Source organism: Mustela putorius, unplaced genomic scaffold (genome assembly GCF_011764305.1).
Source record: "Mustela putorius furo isolate JIRA1106 unplaced genomic scaffold, ASM1176430v1.1 tig00003909_pilon_pilon_pilon, whole genome shotgun sequence".
NCBI lineage: Eukaryota > Metazoa > Chordata > Mammalia > Carnivora > Mustelidae > Mustela > Mustela putorius.
Window position 1 is genome coordinate 39917206 of NW_025422057.1, and position 20983 is coordinate 39938188.

Below are 20983 nucleotides of genomic sequence, written 5' to 3' on the forward strand. Positions count from 1 at the left end.
GGGGGCCTTGGGGACCCGCCTCTTTTCCCTCCGCCGCCCTGGAGGGTCCGGTGCCGCTGTCCAGGGTTCTGACTGGTCCGTAGGCGCGGGGAATGTGCTGCCCGCAGATCCAGGATGAGCGTGTCCAGTTCCTGGGACATCTCTGAGACTTGTTGGGAATCTGCTCCGGCGGATGTGAGGGATGGAGAGCTGAGACTGGGGCTTGGATTTCGTTAGCTTTGGGGGCCAATGCGGCGCCCCGGGCGCCTGGTGCTGCGGGTTCCCGCACAGATACCCAGGTGCAACTGGAGCATCTTGGCCAAGCCCTCCGGGATACCTTCCTCAATTCGCCTGACGAGCACCCGCTCTTGGAGCGCACAGGGTGTGCAGGCGGGGAGCTGCCGCCTAGGGCAGATGGGAACCTGAGGGAGATTTGGCAGACCCGGGCATGCCAGGGTAGCCTCAGGCTCTTTGAAATAGCTCCAGAGGATAGGGTCCTCTGAGTGACACTGGGAGGGACACAGAGAGCGCGCGGAGCCTCTTGGCCTGGGTTGACACAGGGTCCGCACTTGGGGCTCCAGCTCTCTCTGGATGAAGTGGAAACGGCGCTCTCTGCTGCCCGACCAGCCCCTCCTGCTACCGCACCGGCCTCCTAGACCTGCAGGCGTGTTCCCCGGGGCTCGCCGCCTGGACTGGCGGAGTCGGTGACCCTGGCGGAACTGGCAGTGCGGGCTCTCTCCGCCTTCAACTGAGCCAGAGTTTCCAGCGGTTTCTTCCCTATGTCGCCGCCTACTCCTCGCGCGGGGCTGGCTGAGCCCAGGAACGACAGCTGAAGTGCCCCGGGCCCTAACTTGCCTCTGCTGGAGAAGTGCCCCGACTTCCTCTCACTGGTTTCGGGAGGGCTGTCCATCGGCCGCCCAGTTCCGAGGCACTCTGCCTTTCAGCTCTACAAGCCTCGCCAGCGGCGGTGTCCACGTGTGGGGCCCACCAGGCCTTTTGTTTCCAACACGCTGTGTCTTTAAGATCAAGGCTGGATCCCAGGCGGTGCAGGGACCCGACCCACCGCCTCGCCAGGGCTCCCGAACGCAGCATTAGAATGTTTATAAAATATTCAATTTATGCAGTCTGTCCAAGAAGCCATCGTCCCAAAATAAAATCAGCAGTCTAGACGGAACACAGACACCAGAACTTATCAACAGTTGTCTGACTTGCATCTTCTGATGCATCTTGAGTGGGTCATAATACCAACTTTATTTTCAGTGGTGCATAAATTAATTACACGCATTTAATAACCAAAATATCATTATATTCCCCCTTTAATATCATAAAGGCTTTCCGCCAGGGAAGCACTTAATAGTGCAGGGGGCCGTAACGGGCTATTATCCTGGTGTAATGCTATTACAGAACCAATTATGCGCCATTAGACTTGCTTTTTTTTGCAGTTTATGTGATTTGATCCAATCCCGCGCCCCTGACTTGAAAATTTCAGCCCGGTACTTTAGAGTTTAATTTTCACCCAGGCAGAGGGAAGGGCGGTCTCTCTCCGCTGAGTGTCTGCCTCGGATGCATTTTAAAAGTAATTGCGAAGGGTCCCACCGCATATCATTTGCATTGAGAAACGAACATAAATTCAGGGACCCCTTGCTGAGAACAAAATCAAACTTTCCTTTTGTACGGTCGCCTGGAAAGGGAAGCCGTGTGCAAAGAGTCCCCCCAAAAACCCATCCGCTGGCTACAATTAGCAGCGCTTTGTCAATTCGCAGCCCGAGAGACGCTGGGCCTTTGACAAGGGCGAGCCCAAATCCAAGCTTTCACCGAGAGAAAAGGTTTGAGTCAGATGGGACGAGGGGTAGGTGTGGGTGGCGTGTTGAAAAAATAACGCCTTTTTTGGGGTGGTGGCAATGGTGTTTGTTTCTATCCTCTTTTAAAAGAAGAAAAACATTTCTGATGTTTGCTGAGAAATGATGGATTTTTTTTTTTTTTTTTTTACACCACGTGGGCCATTTGTAAGGCCCAATAGACCTATCCAAGTTACTCGCTGTAGACAGCGCTGGAAATAATCAGATTAAGGCCAATTATGCGTGAGATTATAAAGGCGAGTGCTGAGCGGCGGCGCGCGCTGTAGACAGACAGCAAGACATCTGGCCACTTCCCGAGTCACTTTCTGGTCCTGCGGGCGCCAGCCGCGCCGAGCCCCGCCCGCTTCCAGCGGATCCCGGCGTGAGGACCGGAGGCGGTCACGCTCCGGCCTTCCTCGTCCGCAGCCCGCCGAGGTACGCACGGCTCCCGACCCACTCACCCGGCCCAGCGCGCCCGGACTTCGGGCTCCGCTGCCTTCCCGGCCCCAGGCTGCCGCTCGCACAGATGGCCTGGCGCGCTCGCTGGACCCGGCTGCGGCGGCCTGGGTGCCGGGCTTGCGGCGGGGACCCCAGAGAGCGGGGAGCCAGATTGCCCGGGTTTGGTGTTGGGGCCAAGGTGGGGGCATCGCTATCTGGGAGGTGGACCCGAACCGATGGGCTGTCCCACGGGGACCGGGCTTGAGACGGCGTTGCCCTGTCGCCTCCAGTCCCCACAGTGGGTTTAAGGCATGGGGGGCGGGGAGGGTAGCTTCCGGGAGGAGGGCGCCCAGTGCTCACTAGGGCCAGTCTGGGGCGCGGGCAGAGGGAAACTTAGACTCTATCGCTGTTTGTTTTGCAGCCAGGCCGGAGCTACGCGCGCCTTGTCGGTCTAGCGGGCACCCTCCCCAGGCCCCGCCGTCCGGCTGACCCGGCCGTCGGCGATGTTTTATTTCCACTGTCCGCCGCAGCTAGAGGGTGAGTAAGCGCCGCGCCTGAGGCTGCTCCGAACCGACCCGCGCTGGCCAGAAAGCTCCCGGGCGGCTGCGTGGCGGGTGGATGGTTGGGTTCCCGCTCTGCGAGGGTTGCAGCCGCCAGGCAGTGGACGGGTGCCCGTGGCCTCTTTCCTACATCCCACTCCAGCCTTCCGCCCTGTCGCCACCTGCCTCCCACCTCCCTCCCCGCCAGGGCCGGTTGGCCCCAGGCTATTTTCACAGCAGGGACCCGCCGGGTCCTCCCAGCACAGATGCTGGTGTCACGCCTCTAATCGGGTCTCCCCCGCCCTGGGGGCCGCATCAATCTTTCACGGTGTTTTGCAAACATCCCGAAAAGCCAAGGTGGACTAGGGAGTTGGGCCTCGTCGTCCTGTCACCAACCATGAACTATGAAAGACCCATGCCTAGACTGGTTTGGCTTGGAGGACGGAGCTGTCCTCCTCAGGAAAGCTTTAACATCTGTTCTGGGCCACCACTGCCCTCTGGAACTAGGTGGCCCTGCCCACCACCACCCCCAAGTGCCCTGGCCTGGCTCCTCCCCTGTGACTCACTGGGTTTCTTGAGCCCAGTGGCCAACCGCTCCCCACTCCCAGGGGAAGCCCCATGGCCAGGGTTTTAGACTTTGAGGGTCCCCAGGCCTTAGAAGGCATTTTTGCCTCAAGATCCCTCATGTGGTGTTGGTTCTGGATTGTTAGGTGGGAGTAGGTTTGTGAGAAGGGGACAGCTTGACTCTCTGGTCCCCCCCCCCCAGGACCTGGAGGGACCCCTTGCATAGGCATCAGACAAATGCAAAACCACACCTTCCGGACTTTTAATAGCATCTTCCTCAGAGCAGGCATCTCAGCAGTGGGATATTAGAACTTTTATACCTGGGAGCCATACCAGGACTCGGCTTTAATAACCTACTCCTTTGATTTATTTGTGGGGTGGGAGAATTTGGGAGGCCAGGAAATTGAGGGAGGCATGTGGGGGGCAAGGCGGGGAGGCACTGTCCACCTTGTCTCCTTTTACCAGGAGTAGTCACTGAGCCTCGGCTGGCCAGCATGCCCAGGGATCTCAGGAAGTTTGTTTTTGTCTTAACCATGGAAGCTTTTAAGAGTTCAGTAGAATTTTCTAAAGGAGGCTAAGGATCCGTGTTTAAGCCCTACTAGCTCAGTCAGCATTCTGAAGAAGGCAAGACCAGATATTTGCCTGCACTTCACCTCCTTTAATCTCGAAGGACCCATGCTGCCCCGTTTTATGAGGTGCATGTCCGGAGTCCACCCCAGGCCCAGAGGGACCTTTGCATGTGTGGAGGACACACCATCTCTGTGCTTCTGAACCCAGGGTTTGGACTGATGGGTACGACATAGCCCACTCTTTAGGTTAAAGGGCTGGGGAGAGGCCAAGAAGTGAGTATTTAGCAGGTGGTGGGCTGCTTAGATAACTTAGGGGAAAAGCCTGTTTGCAGGGTGGGTTTGCAGAAGTCACTTAGGATGAGTCCTGGCTTGGCTGATCATGGTCCCAGGGCTCTGAGCTGTTGGCTGCCCACCTTCCCTTCCCACACCCCGGCACGTTCCCCCCTCAGTGCTGATTCTGAGCGCTAGGACCAGAAGAAAAGGAGATGGATCTTTAAGAACCTTTTTATCCCTCTGCAAATGTGTTTCTGAGCTAGTTTTGCAGAAAGGGCTTTTTTGTTGCTGTTGTTGTTGTTTTGTCTCAGTTTAGTGGTGCCGAGGAGGAGGTGGTCTGCTGCACATGGGAAGGCTGACAACAGCCCTTTGGAATATGACATCTCCCTCAGCCCAGGAGCTTTTTAATTTTTATTCGTTATTAATCTAGAGAGGCATAAAGAAGAAAGCAAAGCATGGTTCATCATCTCACTTCTCAGATAATTGTACTAATATTGAATTAAAAAGTACTACCTATACCTGCTTAGGAAACTCAAATAGAACAGAGACCTCCACATTGAGAAGTGAAATCCTCCTTCCTTCCCCCTTTTTTCCTAAAGATATTCCCTATTTTGGGTTTCTTGTGATTCCTTCAAGAAAAACACACTTTTTCTTTCTATATATTATGCATTTTTTTCTGCTGAGATCACACTGCCATGTCCTTTAGGACTTTGCTTTTTTTACCTTGTAACATAGGTTTTGGAAATTATTCCATATCAATATATATACACACAGATCTACTGATTTCTTTTAAACAGTTGTGTAATATTCCATTATATGTTGTACTGGTGGGAACTTCGGCTGTTTCCAGTTTTTTTCTTCTTATTATCATGTTGCCAGGAATGTTCTTTTTTTTCTATTTTGGCACACTTTATGTAATTCATAGATTAAATATGTATATGTTCACTTAAATCTTTGATGAATATTGTCAAATTACCCTCTAATAAGGCTCCAGCCATTAATGTGCCTACAGAAGATTAATGGACACACACATTTTCTTACACCCTTAACTGTATTAGGTATCATTATGTACCTTATTTATTTATTCATTTTTTGGTTAAAATGTTGAAAATAATAGTTCATTGTTTTGTTTAATTATTGGCAGGGTTTAACATTTTCATACTATCAACATTTCTACTTATTTTTTAATTTTTTAAAAATTCTACTTGTTTTAAAGTAAAAAGCCTCTTCTCATTTTTTTTCTCTTTTCTGTTTGTTCTTATTAATTTGATGGCCCATTAGCCTTTTTTAGGATTCAATTTGGCTCACAGTGTTTCAATTACAGATATTATATCCACACATTGTAGAAAAATTTCGGACCAGCAGGCTTAAGTTAGAAGGGTGAGGTAGATAGAATGTTTGGAGCATCTCAGAGTCGGCATTCCATCCTCACCAATCAAAGGGAGACAGTTTGGTTTCCTGCAAAATAATGGAAATAAGGCTGCTTTGAGGCTATCCCTTTGAAGTTGCCAACGAGCTGGAGAGAAATCTTTGTAACTAGGGTTTTGAAGAAAAGTGCAATTTGGACAAGAGGCTGGAGGGGCAGGCTTCAGGAGAGACTGGGATATTGTGGCAAAAGATGGGGGCAGTGGGGAGCAGAATAATAAGCAGGAGGGACCCCCTTATTCGACAGAATTTTTAAAAGTCCAGAGGACTCTGCTTCCTTGGGACTGAGGTCTTTCTGAGGGAGTTTGCCCGTGTGGCTTGCCAGGTCCTAATGCCGAACCTACAGTCCTTCTGAGACCAAAGCGCATGGCAGCTACAGCATTCACTGGTTAATGGGAACTTGCTCATTCGTTTTTCTAAGAAGCCATTGCACACTGTCGAGTAAATGGTGCATATTAGGAAAATGACCTGAATGCACATTTGGGGCCAAACTCTGTTCTGGCTTTATACCAGTTTTGGAGGCTGCTGGGGAGGAGGATGGTGGAAAGGATGCCTTTCTTTTCAGGGAAGCCAGGGCAGTGGCTCCTTTATGAGCCTGGCCAGAGAGGGTGGGGTGCCCTTTGAGAGTGGCCCTGCCTAAGTCTACTTGGAATTCAGGACACTAGCTTCTTGGTGCAGACCTCTTGTTAATTGACATCTATATAACAGATCCACTATGGTGCTGATGAGCTGTGACCAACAGTAATTAATATTCATTTATAAACTTCTTACCTCCTGGTGTCCTGAAGTTCTAGGAGAAATGTACAGTGAAAGCTCTTGGCATTTTCTTTCCTCTCCCTCTCCCAGCCGTTCAGCTTTGTTGTTTATAGAAACAAGGGAAAGCAAACGAACAGGTGAGCAAACAGGAGACGTGGAGGTTTCTATGAAAGAATCCGAGGCAGGGCATGGGATCAAGGCACACTGGACGCAGGTGCAGCTGGAAGTCAAAGGACAGGGGAACGCACTGCCCCAAGCCAGTGATGTTTCCTGGCCCAGAGCCCAGAATTTCACAAGAAGCAGATTTGGCCTTCTTAGGGGAGAAGGTTGCCACCTGTCCTACAAAATAAGCAGAGTTGGGCCTAAAGTCAAAGGTTACTGGGGGAGAGAGAGCATGAGAGAGTGGAAAAGGAGGGGCTCCCAGGACTGCAGCAGAGGAAGATGCTCTGGGAGAGGCAGGACTCTCCCTGGAGAAGCTTCCCAACGAACGTGTGTGTCCATATGTGTCCAGGGTCGGTGTGAGGCCAGGGAGGCCCTCTGGTCAGGCTGACTCAGTTTACTCCCAGTAGGCACTGCACCCTTTGGCAACCACTCTCCAGGAGATTTCGATGATGGGTTTCTGCGCAGAAAACAGCGCCGGAACCGGACGACGTTTACTCTTCAGCAGGTAATGACAGCGCTTCCTTTCTGAGAATCAGCTCCGTCCTGCCTCCCAAAATATCAGAGTTTGAGCAGCTGTTTTTGTCTTTTAAAATAAAGCCAACTATGGAAATTGGATCTTTCCATTTTCTTGTGCACTGTATGTGTTAAGAAATCTGTTTGGGGAGAGGGCAGATGACTTGGACCTTCTGATCCCAGATAGGAAGGGAAGGGGCAATAGTGATCACTCACATTTGCCCTAGGTTGGTAGTTTGGGGGAACATTTCCACACCAGCAGTATCATCTGAACCTTGAACTCTCTAATATTAATGCAGACAGGACATTCTTAATCCCAGTAGATAAATGGGAAGACGGGCGCCCAAGAAACTGACTGACTTGTAGAAGGTATTGCCATCCATAAACGGCAGGGCTGCAAGGGGGACCCTCCTACCATGTTTCCTGGACCTGGGCTCTTTCCCTTAGATCTGTGCAAACTAGAGGAGTCACGAAGGTGGCCCAAATGCCTCTTGTTAGTTTCTGTGGAACTGACACAGTGAGGGCGTCTGCAAGTTGTTTCTGTTCTCCTAAGTCCTCTGGGGAAAGCTGTGTGGATTGTTCTGTCTCATAAGGCCACCCTGAGAGCCTTTGATTCCTAGGAATCGGTTTAAATGCAAAAGCACATAAATATTTGTGCTTCTCTTCTAATTCTCATTTCTTGGGGGAGCACCGATGTCGATGGATATCTGGATATCGATGGCGTTAGCGAGTCTTAGCATCTGAGTCATCCGTGGTTATAATTTGTATTCCGGGGGATCTTCTCAAAGACCTCTCTTCTTCCTCTTCCTCCCCCATTTGATCTGTGAAGCTACTTCCTCAACTCCTGCTCATCGCAAATTTGAAATAGGCATCTGCTTCCTCTCACCTCACCGCAGCCTCTCACCAGTAAATATTTTTCCCTTTTACTAGCTGGAAGCTCTTGAGGCAGTCTTTGCCCAAACACACTATCCCGATGTCTTCACCAGAGAAGAGCTAGCCATGAAAATAAACCTCACAGAAGCCAGAGTGCAGGTAAACCTTCTTTTTAATTATTTAACTCTCTAATATTAAAACTGGCAAACTTTTTTTTTTTTTGACATCATGACTGCAGAGTGCACATTTGGCCAAAGAAAGCAAATGAAGACTATCTGTCATTTTCATGATGCACTTTAATAACATCAACATAATGTGGAATATTAGATTAGGTTGATTAATCGGTCATTCATAATTAACTAGTGATAATGTTCTACACTAATTTGTCCGCGTCTCTAAGGTACTAAATTACATCAATGCACATCCATTTCCTTGCTTTGGAAAAAAAAAAAAGAGCTGAGATGCTATTCTCAAAGCAGCTCTGACCGCTCTGGGGTAAGGCCGGTCAATTGCAGAGAACTGTGTTTTCAGATGGGAACAGGGTAGGATCTGCTTTCCAGAAATTGCATCATGTCCAACTTTTCCCCTGGATGCGGACTCTTTCAGTGAAGTGGATCCGAAGAACATGTGCAATTTAAAAATCTTTAAAGGGCAGCGGCGAGAGGGCTGCCTCCGAGCCGAGCATGGCCCGCGGTGACCGTCTCTAAGCAGGAGTTCTTTTTAGAAGCCACACGGTGATTACGTTTAAGTGCACAAACCCGTCGAGCCCAGCAGATGTGCCCGAGTGTGGGAGGAACAGATTCATAGCACCGCCTCTCCGGGAGAGCTATTCTTTGAGCACAATTATATATTCATTTTATTTATGGGGTTTCCTCCATGCTGTTTCTGTTGTTTTTTATGTAGGGGCTTGGGGTTAAGACTATGCAAAGATCTAATTGTAGGAAATATAATAGTTTGCTTTCGGTTCCCCTGGGTCATGTTAGTATCTCTTAAAAACCAATGGCTGAAGAGAGATAATGGAATTCTGAGCAGTAAATTGGGGGTTGTAAACAAATTATTTCCCCTATAATCAGATTATGTGATCCTGATTATTAAATCTGAACATGAATCATTGGTCATATGCGGGCAAATTAAACTGATTATTATTTGGAAATGAAAATCTCCTTTGGCCAGGATGTTGTCTATCCCTTCTTTTTTTAATGCCAGCTTGCCAATAGCTGCCTAAAGACCGAACTGCAAATTGAGATAAATGACACAATTATTGAGCATTCAGAAGTGGAAGATCATAACTTCTCCCTGAAAGGTGCAAGGGTGAGATAGGGGTGGTAACAATTAAGTCTGGGAATTGTTGTTCAGGCTGTTGTTGGCTATTATGCAAACAGACAATGGCTGTGAAGCATTTGTTTAGTGAGCCTCCGTGTGGGGACGCGGGCTTCGGTGGCGGGAAGGGAGATGTGTTTACATTTATACCCCTTGCTCATTCAAATATGATTAATGTTCTATAAAGCAGGGTCTTAATCGAAGCTGATGTTGTCAAACAATAACTAAATAGGGAAATAAACGACTCCATCATGCTCTTTCCTCAGAAGCAGGCGAACTGTCAGTGCAAAGTCATTAAAATATGATAATGAAAAATAGCTCAATTAAATGTTGTTATAGCTGTGACCTTCATTCAATTAAGACACAAGAAAGTGTCTGCATTTTGCTTTGCATTTAACTGCCCTAAATTTAGAATATAGATAAAATCATTATTCAATGGTTGCTGATATGTGCAATTAAAAGCCAACTAGATTAGAAAAGAAAGAAACCCAGTTAAAGGAGAATGAAAATTCGGAAGTGGGGTGGGCTGGCGGAGGGTTCAGCCCCGGGACCCAGGCTCTCTCCTGGGCCAATGTGAGGCAGGAGGAGGAGAGGCTACCCCGGGGGGAGTGGGAGGTAATCTAGCCCAGCCTTCTTTGAAAGCCAAGAATTATCTCCCAGGAGAGGAGGGATGGGGTTCTGCTGGGTAAAGAGCAGCAGGATTTCACTGACCTCTGGGAGCACCTTGGGCCCCGTTGTGCGGCTGTCATGAGGGTGTCCTTCTGCAGATGCCGTCCTGATTGCCAAGGCTTGAGCAAGTCCACACCACGCTCTAAGAAGGCACTTAGGGCAGGTGAATTGTAAGCGTCCTCCTAACCAGAGGGTGGCAGGGATAAGGCTGCTTAATATTGACCGAGGGACTGATCGCTGTGTGTCAGGCGACAGTGCTCCGCATTTTTTGTGTGTCTCTGTGCTGACAGTGCTTGGGGATGGCCGTCGTTATTACTCCCAAGGAATTTGGAATTGGTTCCTAGCCAGGCCACCGATCTTCAAATCGTGGGTCTGCCACTTACCACCTGAATGACCTTGGGCCGGTTAATTAACTTGTCTGTGCTTAGCAGTCTCATCTGTGAAGCGGGGATAGACCCACCTGCCTTCCAGGGTCGGGGTGGATTCTAAACCAGGCCAGGCTGACTCCAGAGGCGTCGTGCCTCGTGGGTGTGCTGGGCTGCCAGTCACAAGCTTCATGACGTGTCAGAGACGATTTCATGGGTCTCAGGACAGACACATCCCGGCTAAGGCAAACCTTTGGGAATAGGGAATGAGTATTTCTGATGAGGAAACCCCAGGACAGTGTTTTACAAACTGCTGTGATGATGAGTCCGCCTCCCTCCGACCGTAGCAAATACGTTTCACATCAAATAAATGCACTTGGATATGTCAAAAATTTCCACACTTGTACTTTTGCTGTGGGCGATACATTTGGATACTTTCTATGATTTAATGTTTATTTAAGAAAAATGCCTGTCATGCCTTCTACACTGATCTTCTGACCCATCTTTGGGTCTGAAGCTGCAGTCCAGAGGGCACTGTTTTGGGAGATGTTTCGAAGAGAGGAGGCTGGTCCCCCCACGCAGCTGCTGCAAGGTGAGCCATGAGCACGGAGGCTGGGAATCCAGGCGTTTGGGTTTTTGCTCCTGTCTGATTTTCTGCCTCCCTGGGATGTGCATTTCCATGGGGGACTCAGGTTTGGTTCCAGAACCGAAGGGCCAAATGGAGGAAAACGGAGAGAGGGGCTTCCGACCAAGAGCCAGGAGCCAAGGAGCCCATGGCAGAGGTGACGCCACCGCCCGTGAGAAACATCAACTCCCCACCCCCGGGGGACCAGGCCCGGAGCAAGAAGGAGGCCCTGGAAGCCCAGCAGAGGTGAGGTGGTCGAGCCCCCGGGGAGGGTTCTGGAGACTTGGCGGCTACACAGGATTGGGAACTCAGTGTGATTTTTATCTCCAGCAGCCTGGGGAGAACTGTGGGTCCCACCGGACCTTTCTTCCCCTCTTGCTTGCCGGGGACCCTCCTGAACACGGCCACCTATGCCCAGGCTCTGTCTCACGTTGCCTCCCTGAAAGGTATGTTTTGCTTCTGCTGGCTGGTGGGGTAGAGCTGGGCTTTCTCGGGCGCGGCACTGTCCCTAAGGTGTCGTGGAGATGGTCTGGCAGTCCTGGTTTCTCAGTTCCACCAATCCTTGTATCTTGGGCAGTGCTGCTCCTTGTTCCCTTCTGTCAGTTGCAGCCAGGCGCGTGAACAGTCTCAGTTCCCCCACACGCTGTCCTGTTTGACTTCTACATGGCCTAAGATTGTAGGCGTCACCGCACCAGCCAAGTGGTTGTGCCACGAGGGACCACTCTGCCTTCACAGGTGGCTTCTTCTCACACAGGTGAAGCCTTGTGGGAGAGGCCTTGATGGGCGGTTGTCCCAGCTTACAAGGACCCTCTCCAACTGTGCAGCGTGCCCACCTGCCTCCCTGGGGACTCCTGATGTCAGAGGTCTGAAGGGCTAGGATTGGTGATTTTTCAGAGTTTGTGCTCTTCTTAATTGCTGTTGTTGTCTGAAGGGTGCAAACCATTAGGGTTGTTTGGTCAGGCCCAGAAAGAGGAACTCCCTGGGGACTTCTGGGGCATTCCCCACTGGATGAATGTGCCCATCCACTGTTTCTGCATTCCTGGCCTTGAACTCACTCCTTCTGGGATGAGGCCAGGCAGCTGTGCTGGCCAGGAGCGGGGCTGGCGTCCACATGGGGTCTGGGGCATTGAGGGGCAGTGCTGTGCTTATGAGGGCCTGTCTGTCATACGGGGTCTGGGAGGGGAGACACAGGTGTAGGCTGTAGGCTTTTGCCTGATAATAGGCAGTGGGAGAGGCCCCTCCTAGAGGGTCTCTGCTTGTTCTGTGTTAGGATCTGGGGTCTCCTTCCTTTGAGGGGATTTCCCTCCAGCTGGTAAGTCAGACACACACACACACAGTGGCAATCCACAGCACAAATGTGGTTTCTGGAGGCTGAAGGAGGGCATGAAGTAGCTTCCCTGGGGAGCCTCCAGAAGGGAGAGAAGGGAATTTTAGGCCTAGAGAACAGCACATGCAAGGTTCCAGGAGAGGGCAGGAGAACCAGGTTTGTCTGGAGATTGGCTGGTATGGGGGGGGGGGTGTCCCTGGGAGAGTGCCCAGAGATAAGGTAGAGATGCTCAGCAGGGGCCAAGGCTCTGGAAGCTGTGCTCTTGGGGTTGGATTTTCCCGAGGTGGGTCCTTGAGGCCCAGAACACTTCTGAGCCGTCCAGGTAGCCGGACAAGTGCCCTTGCTTAGACAGCTGGTATGAGTGGGTGAGGCTCACTTCTGTCCATCTCTGGGCTCAGGACCTTCCTCATGCTTCCTTCAGCTCCAGGCCCGGGTGCTCCAGGGGCCAAGTACAGCCGCGCCCCACCCCTGCCAAGAGTGGCCTTGGAACACATTCACAGGACACAGTAGGCTGATCGGGAGCAACAGAGGTGGAGTCCCAATTGGAAGAGGCTTCTGGAAGGAGATTACCACTGGGACTTGGGTATCATTTAAGGAACCAGTCTGGGCAGAGGAGCAATTCCGTGTCTCAATCCTCTGCTGAGGTGGGGGCCAGCTCGGTTCCTGAGAGCAACCATCTCTTTTAGAAATGTTCTTGCTTGCCCCACTCCAGCCTCATGGGTTGTACGTGACTCCCGTGTCTCTGCCGTGGCCGCCTGTGGCCGGGCTCTCTGGCCAGCCAAGCTGGGCCCCGGGAGGAGGCCTGCAGTGGCTCGAAGAAGGGTGAGGGGGCAGCTGACTGAGCAGGGAGGGCACAGCGCCTGCAGCTGGGAGGCCCAGGGCGGTGGTGAGAGCGAGACGGAGCAGAGTCTTGTGTCTTCTGAGTTATGACCCAGGATGGAGGCAGGGACTGGTGGCAGGGGCCGGTCAACGTCAATGTGTCACCCCTCTTTTCGTCTGTCCCTGATGTGTACTCCCCTCCAGCGCTTGCCTAAACTTTTCCGGCTGGACTGTGACCCCTGGGCCTGTCCTGTGTCTGCCTCATTAGAAACTGGCTTTCCTTCGATGCTGCCCTTGCTGAGGGGGCCGAGGGGGTGGAGCTTGGGGGGAGCGAGGGCTCGTGGCTGTGACAGAAATCGCAGTGTGCTCACCAAACTCGGGTGTGTCCTTGCACGTTGTGGTGGCACTAGCTCGGGCAGCCTGTGTATGCCATGGGAAGTCTACCTGACTGCGGTCACATTCTGGGGCGGGTGGCAAGCTCAGATGTCGGGCAGACAGCGAGTGAGGTGACTGGGTGTTGGCACTGTCTTCACGTCACCATATACTAATAAGCTATTGCTCCCTTCTCTTGAGGTACAGAGCCCTCTTGAGATTTTTGAGAAAGACACGGGGAAAGGACCCATTTCTCCACTGTCAGAGACAGTGGGGCTGGGCACAGGTGGGGCTGGGGGAGGATTCGATTACTCAGGGGTCAGCAGCTGCTCAGGCCTGATGGTGGCCAAGCGGGTGTGTGGATGCAGCATTGCCAGCACTGCTGAAAGTTCTGGAGAAGCTGGGAAGCTGGCTTTTCATTGAGATAGTCCCATCTTTTAAATGTGGTCTCTCAGTCTTCAGGCCACACCGGCACACAGTTGGTCAGAGCAGTCCATGGCCTGCCATTCTGCTCTGGGAAAACAGCTGGTTTTGGTGGGGGTGTCTATGCCTTCTGAAGGGACCTAACCCCATATGGTGGCCCTTCTGGGAGCCGGGTGTTCTGAGCTGGAAGTCTCAGAGTCAGAACACCCGGCTCCAGTCCAGGTGGGCTCAGCTTTCCCTGGGAGTATGCTCGGGGCTTGGGACCTGCATCATAAGTGTCTGCCCATGAGTCAGTTTCTAGATACCGTGGGGCTCAACATCTGACTATTCTGTGGAACCTTTGTTAAGTGGTTTAGGGATGGGACAGGTTTTTTATTTTATTTTTTTATTTTTTTAAGATTTTATTTATTTATTTCACAGACAGAGATAGGCAGAGAGAAAGGAGGAAGCAGGCTCCCTGCTGAGCAGAGAGCCCGATGTGGGGCTCAATCCCAGGATCCTGAGATCATGCCCTGAGCCGAAGGCAGAGGCTTTAACCCGCTGAGCCACCCAGGCACCCCGGGATGGGACAGCTTTTTGTCTTTTGCAACCCACCTTTTCTTCCCACGCTCCCCCAGGCTGCAGAAATTAAGTCTACGGGCCTCAGAGGGGAGCGGCCCCATTTCCTATCATCTGGCTCAGTGCAGGGACTTCTGGGCTGTGACCTCACCTCCCTTACCTTTGTGAATCCCCACAGGTGACTGGGTAAGCGATGCTGGCGGAGCTGGTAGCCTGAGCCTGGCTTCCCGGGGGGCGGGGGGCTGGCCAACCTGGGGATGGGCCTCTCGTAAGTGGGAGGACCTTCGTGTCTGTTGGTGCTCAAAATCACCTATCTGGGCTTCTAGGCCCATCCCTCTGGTCACAAATGAGAAACTGAAGCTCAGAGGAGAAGTCAGTTGCTCAGACATGACTTATTCAGCTAGGTTTCTCCTTCAGGGTCTGGGCTGCCCTCCACAGGATCCTGAGGTGCCCTTTTCTCCAGACATCATGTAGTCATGCATTCCTCTGCTTGTTCTTGGTAGGGCCTTGGACCCCTACTCTCCTTTTTCTCCCACAAGAGAGGACAGCTATGAGTCTGCTGGGTGTGAGCCCTGGTGAGGGGTCTAGACTCATCCAAGACGATCAGAGACCAGGACCACTGTGAGCTGAACACCACCGTCTCTTCTAGTCCGGAGATCCCAGCCCACTTCTCCAGGGCCGTGGCAATGGGCAAATAATCCAGAAGAAAGAAATCAAACTGTCAGCTCCCAGACTCAAACCAGTGCTCGTGTCTCCTTCCCTAGGCTCTGTGGTCCTAGTGGGGTCATATAGCCCTGGGCTGAAGATCAGGCCCCGGCCTGGGTAGGCCACGGAGGTTCTGGCCCAACCCTAGACAGCACCAGGTTGCCCCCTCCCCAGACCAGGGCCCGAGGACCTAAGCCCAAGCTGCCGTGTGCCACAGCCAACATCTGGCAAGAGCGAGAAGAGCAGGCGGGGCTCCCAGTGCTCCAGGGCAGGCTCGGTTCTCCCACGGGGCATATTGAGCACCTCAGCCACTGCTCCTAGGGCTAACAAGCTGAGAAGGCCAAGGACTCTGAGCTGGGGTCCTTGTCTTTTGGTTCCAGGCATTGTTGTGACAGATGCGGAGTCCTTGCCTGGACTTGTTAAGCACCTTGTTAAGCACCGCTCCAGGGGTGTTTGTGGGAGAGCTTGGGGGTTGCTAAGGTACAGTTTGCTCAGTTCCTCTCAGTAGTGGCCCTTGAGGGCTCTTTGTCCTTGAACGAAGCTTTATGGCTATTCCCTCGCCTGGAAATTCTTTGACTTGGGATGTGCTCTGAGAACAGGAGTGCTCTTGGATACTGGCTGTCAGCTCCTGGAGCAGGCTGCACTAGGGGAAGGAAAAGGGCACGCAGGGACGTCAGTTGTGCAGGGAATGAGCTCCCAGGGCCCCTGCAGTGCTGGGCTCCAGGAACGCGGAGCTGTGTGGTAACACCCAGCCCGGTCCCCAGCGGGAGTGGGGAGGACCGGCTGGGCCCTGGAAGCTCTGTGGCTTTGGCCCAGAACATGCCAGTGGTTGTAGACTGCTTCTTTGTCTGTGGATTATGGGGGGAAGTGGCCCAGAAAAGAGGAGGGGGAGCTGGTCTCTCAGCCACTTTGCTGCGCTTTGGCCACAGACTGAGAAGTCAGTAGCAGAACACCCTGAAATATGGTTTTCTTAGAAAATTAGAAGGACTAGTTGTCATTCCTTGGAGATGCCTGTTGAAAGCAGGGGTCTGGGTTTTGGAAGCACCTAGAGAGCCAGGGAAACCAAGATGAGATTGAAAATTACCCCGGTATGTGGACAATCCACATGGCTCAGAAACAGCCATGGTACTGAACCTCGACTTGGTGCTTCTGCCTCAGGCCTGGGAGAGAGCAGAGACCTTGCGGAGCTTTGCCCTCTGCTGTAGTCATCCTGTGTTGAGGGTGGGGTGGGCTCTTCTGCCAGTCTGGTCCAGGGCTGGGGTCCTGGGGGTGCTCGTTCAGCAGGCTCAGTGTTGGGAGCGCGTGAGGTGCCGTGCGCACAGAGGGCTGTGTCTGGAGAGGTCAGCAGGGCTGCTCAGGCACTAGGAAGCCAGGGGAGTGGGAGGTGGGGGCGGCCCCCTGGAAGGGTGGGAGGTCACGGCCTCTCTGGGGTGGCGGATCAAGCAGAGCGTCCGTAGGTGGATGAGTGGCCGACTAGCCTCCAGGTTGCCGGGCAGGGTCCCGAACAGGCAGGGGACTGTGCCCACAGGGAGCAGGGCAGCTGGCTACCTCAGGCCCGGAAACTGCCTAATAGGGACAGAAATGGGGGCAGTGCCTTGAAAACCAGGCACTTGTGGGGGTTTCCTCCTTTAATTATCCTTTATTTATCAAGCAGCTGACCTCAAGCAAGGACTCTGGGGTGGCCTGCCTGGTATGGACCCTCATCCTTCTGTTCCTAGGCTGTGTAAGTCTTGAGTACAGCACTGGGGGTCTCTCTCTCGGGTCTTGATCGAAACAAGACTGAAGTCAGAGAACTGGATGAGGGGCACAGGAGCTAGAACATCTGAGGCTCTTGGAAGAGTGTGTGGCATGTGAGAGGGGCTCAGTAAATACCGTCGTCATGAACCAGACCCCTTCGTTCCCTTTTCCAAGTCCCTGGGTCCCACTTACCTTTGAAGGAGCCCATGACACGTCCGCATCTTCCAAAGGTCTCCCATCTCCCTGACCTTTACGGAAGTTGTTACTTATCTTTTTCTTGTACCCTCCTTCTTTCCAGATTTGGCCATGATGAGGGGGTTCCTTCTTGTCCCTGGTAGGATTTCCCTGGGCAGGACACCCATTCCTTCCCTGGGGCTTCCCGGGGCACTGATGCATTTTGTACTTCGGGATGGTCAGAGAGGACCCCTCGTGGCCAAGCATGCCATTCGTTCGTGTGTTTCCTTATTGAGTATTCCATGGACACTCTCGAATAAAAAGGCGGCAGCACCCTCCCTACCCCATGCAGGGAGGGTTTGCATCACAGTAATGGGTGTCCAGAGAAAAAGCCTTTGCAACGCAAAGAATTTTCCTGCCCCGTCTTAATGGCCAGGCTTGTGTTCACAATTCATTAATGCAGAGGAGGTTATTAATGGCTGAGGGAGGCGCTTGGGTTTGTTCTGGGGAAGTGCTGGCCCCACAAGGAGCGTGATGGGGGCTGGCGAGCCACAGTCCACGGAGGCCCCCTCTCCCTGGTGCACTTAGCCGGGCTCCCTCTAACCTGTGATCGGGAGAGCGGGTGTGCGGTGGAAGCTAATTACAGCCGCCAGCAGAGAGCTTTCATAACTCAGGCTGTGCTCACGCTTGGGGCTCACAGTCACTCTCCTGCACTGGGCGGGGGGCATCCCGCCCAACTTTTCTGAAGCTGGAGGGGGTGGGTGGGAGGGTGAGGAAGCCCGAGGGCAAGGCGGGCCGTTGGTCCTTAGAGTCAGACCTGAGGGGTGGGCATAGCAGCCGAGCAAGGGAATGAAGTCTGACGTCTTCTTACCCTGCCATCCCATCCCCTCCTGGGAAGCTGAGGTGGCCCCAGCCGTCCCATGCTGGAGGGGCTGGAGGCAGACAGCTGGCTCCCACCTCCCAAGTGGAGCTGCTGCGTTCAGGCCTCGTAGGCTGGGAGATTCGGGAGCTGTTATGTGCCAGGGACTTGCTCCGTGTTGGCACGAGGCGGGCACTCAGAAGCTGCTAGCACTTGGAGTAGCAGTTCTGGTCCCGCATCGTGTGTACGAGGAACAGGCAAGGGGCAGGGTGTCCCCTGTGGGGGACAGGGTCTGGCCATATCCTTCCAGAGAGCAAGGCACCTTCATTAGTCAAGAATGTGCCTTCCCTGCCTCACAGCGGCCTTGTCCTTGGGCTCAAGCCAAGACAAAGTGTCTGGATTCTGGGACTGCAGAGGCTTTATGGCCCAATATACATCTGTCCACCAAGGCTAAACTCCGGGCTGGAGGCTGTCTTTTCCCTCTCCAGCATCTCCCCACTATTCCTCCTTAATCTCTTTTTCCTTTGGGTTGTGGCAATGCAAAAACATTAAAATTTGTTTTATTATGAAATATAATATTCATGAGAAAAATTCATAAAACATGCAGCTAGAGTTTAGTGACCTATTTCAAGCACCTATGTAAGGACCCTCCAGGACTTTGCCTGCACCCCAGAAGCTCTCCAATCCTGGACCCCTTTTCCTCCCCCAAACGAGAGCACTATGCTGACTTTTGCTAACCACCTAAGCAGGCATCCTGAAACATTACTATTTAGGCTGGACTTTTCTGAACTTCCCGTATAAATGAAATCATAGAGAACAGATTCTTCGTGTCTCCTTCTTTGGCTCCACGTAATGTTTGGGAGATTTATTCTTGTAATTAGGCTTAGTGGTAGATTCTTTATGATACGTGTATGAGGAGGCCATCTGCAGATAAAGACAGCTGGTCTCTTCCTTTCAAATCCTTATGCCTTTATTCCTTTCTCTTGTCTGTGCCAGCCAGAACCCCTAGCACAGCACTGAATAGAAGTGGTGACAGTGGGCATCCTCGTCTTATTCCACTTCTTTTGTAACAGCTTTATTGCGGTACAGTTCACACACCGTCCCATTCATCCGCTGAAGTGTGCGGCTTAATGAATCTTAGTATATTCAGGGAGTGGTGCAGCCATCGCTAAGATCAACCTCTGAACATTTCCATCACCCTGCACCTGTTAGCAGTTACTTTCCCCTGCTCCCAATGTCCCCAGCCTCGGGACACCATGGATCTCTCTGTCTCTATCGGTCGTGAACATTTTTGCAATTGCTACTGTGGACTTTTTGTAGGAATGGAATCATACCATATGTGGTCTTCGTGACTGACCCTGGCCTATTCTTGATCTCAGGGTTTCACAGTCACGTTTGTTGTCTTTGCGTTTTGAGTTTATCTTTGTGTTGTTTTGGTTTAGATACCTTTTATCAAGTAAGGATAGTTTCTTCTCTCTTCGGTTTCCTAAGAGTTTTATTTTAATTATTATTTAAAAAATCATGCATGTGAATGACCGTTGAATTTCATTGAATACTTTTTCTGCTGCTGTTGAGGGGATCACGTGATTTTTTTCTTTCTCAAATGTATTAAGACAGTAAGTTACACTGATTGATTTTTTTAGTGTTAATCCAACTGTGCCTTCCTGGAATAAGCCCACATTAGACGTGACATGTCGTCCTTCTTAGATAGAGCTGGATTCCGTTTGCTGGTTCTTTGCTCAGGGGTTTTGTATCTATGATCTTGGGGAGACTGGCTTGGGATCTTCTTAGAATTTCCATTCCAGATGTCAGTGTTATTTTTCTTTGCCCCCAAACCAAGTATAATGAAAGCAGCAGTAGGGCCGCCTGGTTATTTTACTCTCTGTCCTGATTCCGAGGACTGGCTGGACTCAGCCAGGTGGTTTTGCTCCTGCTTTGGTCGCGGCTCTCTCATGAGTCCGTGCTCACATGGCTGCTGGGGTTGGCACCTGCAACATGGGGTCACCCTTCCCTGTCTGGAGCCTTGGCGGGGATGCTGGGAGGCTGGACACTCTTTTTCTCTCTCTGGCTGGTGAGCTTGGAGTGGGGTTGAATGGTGGTTGATTCCCAAGCATGGAAAAGCAGAAGGTGCCAGACCTTGTTGAGGCTTACACCCACAACAGGCACAGTGTTGTTTCTGATGCATTCTATTGATTTAAACTGGTCACAGGGCCAACCCAGGCTTGAGTGGAGGGGCTTGCACACAGGTGTGAATGCTAGCAGGTCACTTCCTTGAAGGTCCTCTTTGGAGACTGAGTGACACAGAGATCAAGGATACTGTGATTTGAATCGGGGTGTTTGTTTTTGAGCCTACCTTGCTTCCAATCCCGACTATAAGCACTTTAAGGGTGATGGCCCCATCTGACTCACTTCTAAGTCCTTCCAAGCCACTCACCCTGGCCCCAAATATAGAGTCTGGTGCAGAGTAAATGGTAGAGAGGTTTGGCTAAAGAAGGAAAGCAGGTGAGGCTGCTCTAGGTGCGGGAGACTGACCTCACCAGCCTGCAGTGCTGGCCATCTGTTGGACCCCAGAAAAAACTGGGCCCTCCGGTTCTTCATTCAGCACCCACTGAGTACCCCCTCTTTGTTAGACTCTAAAGCAGAGGCCAAACCTCTGGTGATTAATTAGACACATCCTGATTTCAAGGGAGTGACAGGCCAAGTGTGGGCTTGGAGAGACAGTCAACAAAGAATTTCATCTCATGTGACACAGTCATATGCTCTCATAGAGACCAATAAGGGCTGGGAAGGTATGGGGGCAGCCATGACAGGAGGGGACATTTTCCCCTGTAGGAATGAGGAAGCCTTTCCAGAAGCAATGTTTCAGTTGGGCTTGAAGGAAGCATAGGAGTTGCTTAGTGGGTGAAAGAACCCCAGGCAAGAGAACAGCATGAGCAAAGGCACTGAGGTAAGTAGGCCTAGTGTAAAGGGCAAAGCATGAGGTTGGATGGGGCCACATTCCCAGGAGAGAATGGCATGGCCTCAAGGTGAGCCCAAGTTCTGGAGTCAGACTGGCCATGGTGCAGAACCTCTCAGAATTGTTCCTCAATGAGAGAGCTTCT

General features: G+C 51.9%; 1 protein-coding gene across 1 annotated transcript in view; it reads left to right on the plus strand.

The window, feature by feature from the left end:
• The first annotated feature begins 2056 nt into the window (after nucleotides 1-2056).
• The window catches only part of DRGX (dorsal root ganglia homeobox), a 32198-nt gene continuing 13271 nt past the window's right edge, over nucleotides 2057-20983 (plus strand). Inside the window, exons 1-7 of the mRNA XM_045069007.1 lie at nucleotides 2057-2074; nucleotides 2244-2384; nucleotides 2711-2792; nucleotides 6951-7048; nucleotides 7987-8088; nucleotides 10976-11154; nucleotides 11242-11354. Coding sequence (XP_044924942.1) covers nucleotides 2057-2074; nucleotides 2244-2384; nucleotides 2711-2792; nucleotides 6951-7048; nucleotides 7987-8088; nucleotides 10976-11154; nucleotides 11242-11354 — 733 coding nt within the window. The remainder of the gene's footprint in view (nucleotides 2075-2243; nucleotides 2385-2710; nucleotides 2793-6950; nucleotides 7049-7986; nucleotides 8089-10975; nucleotides 11155-11241; nucleotides 11355-20983) is intronic.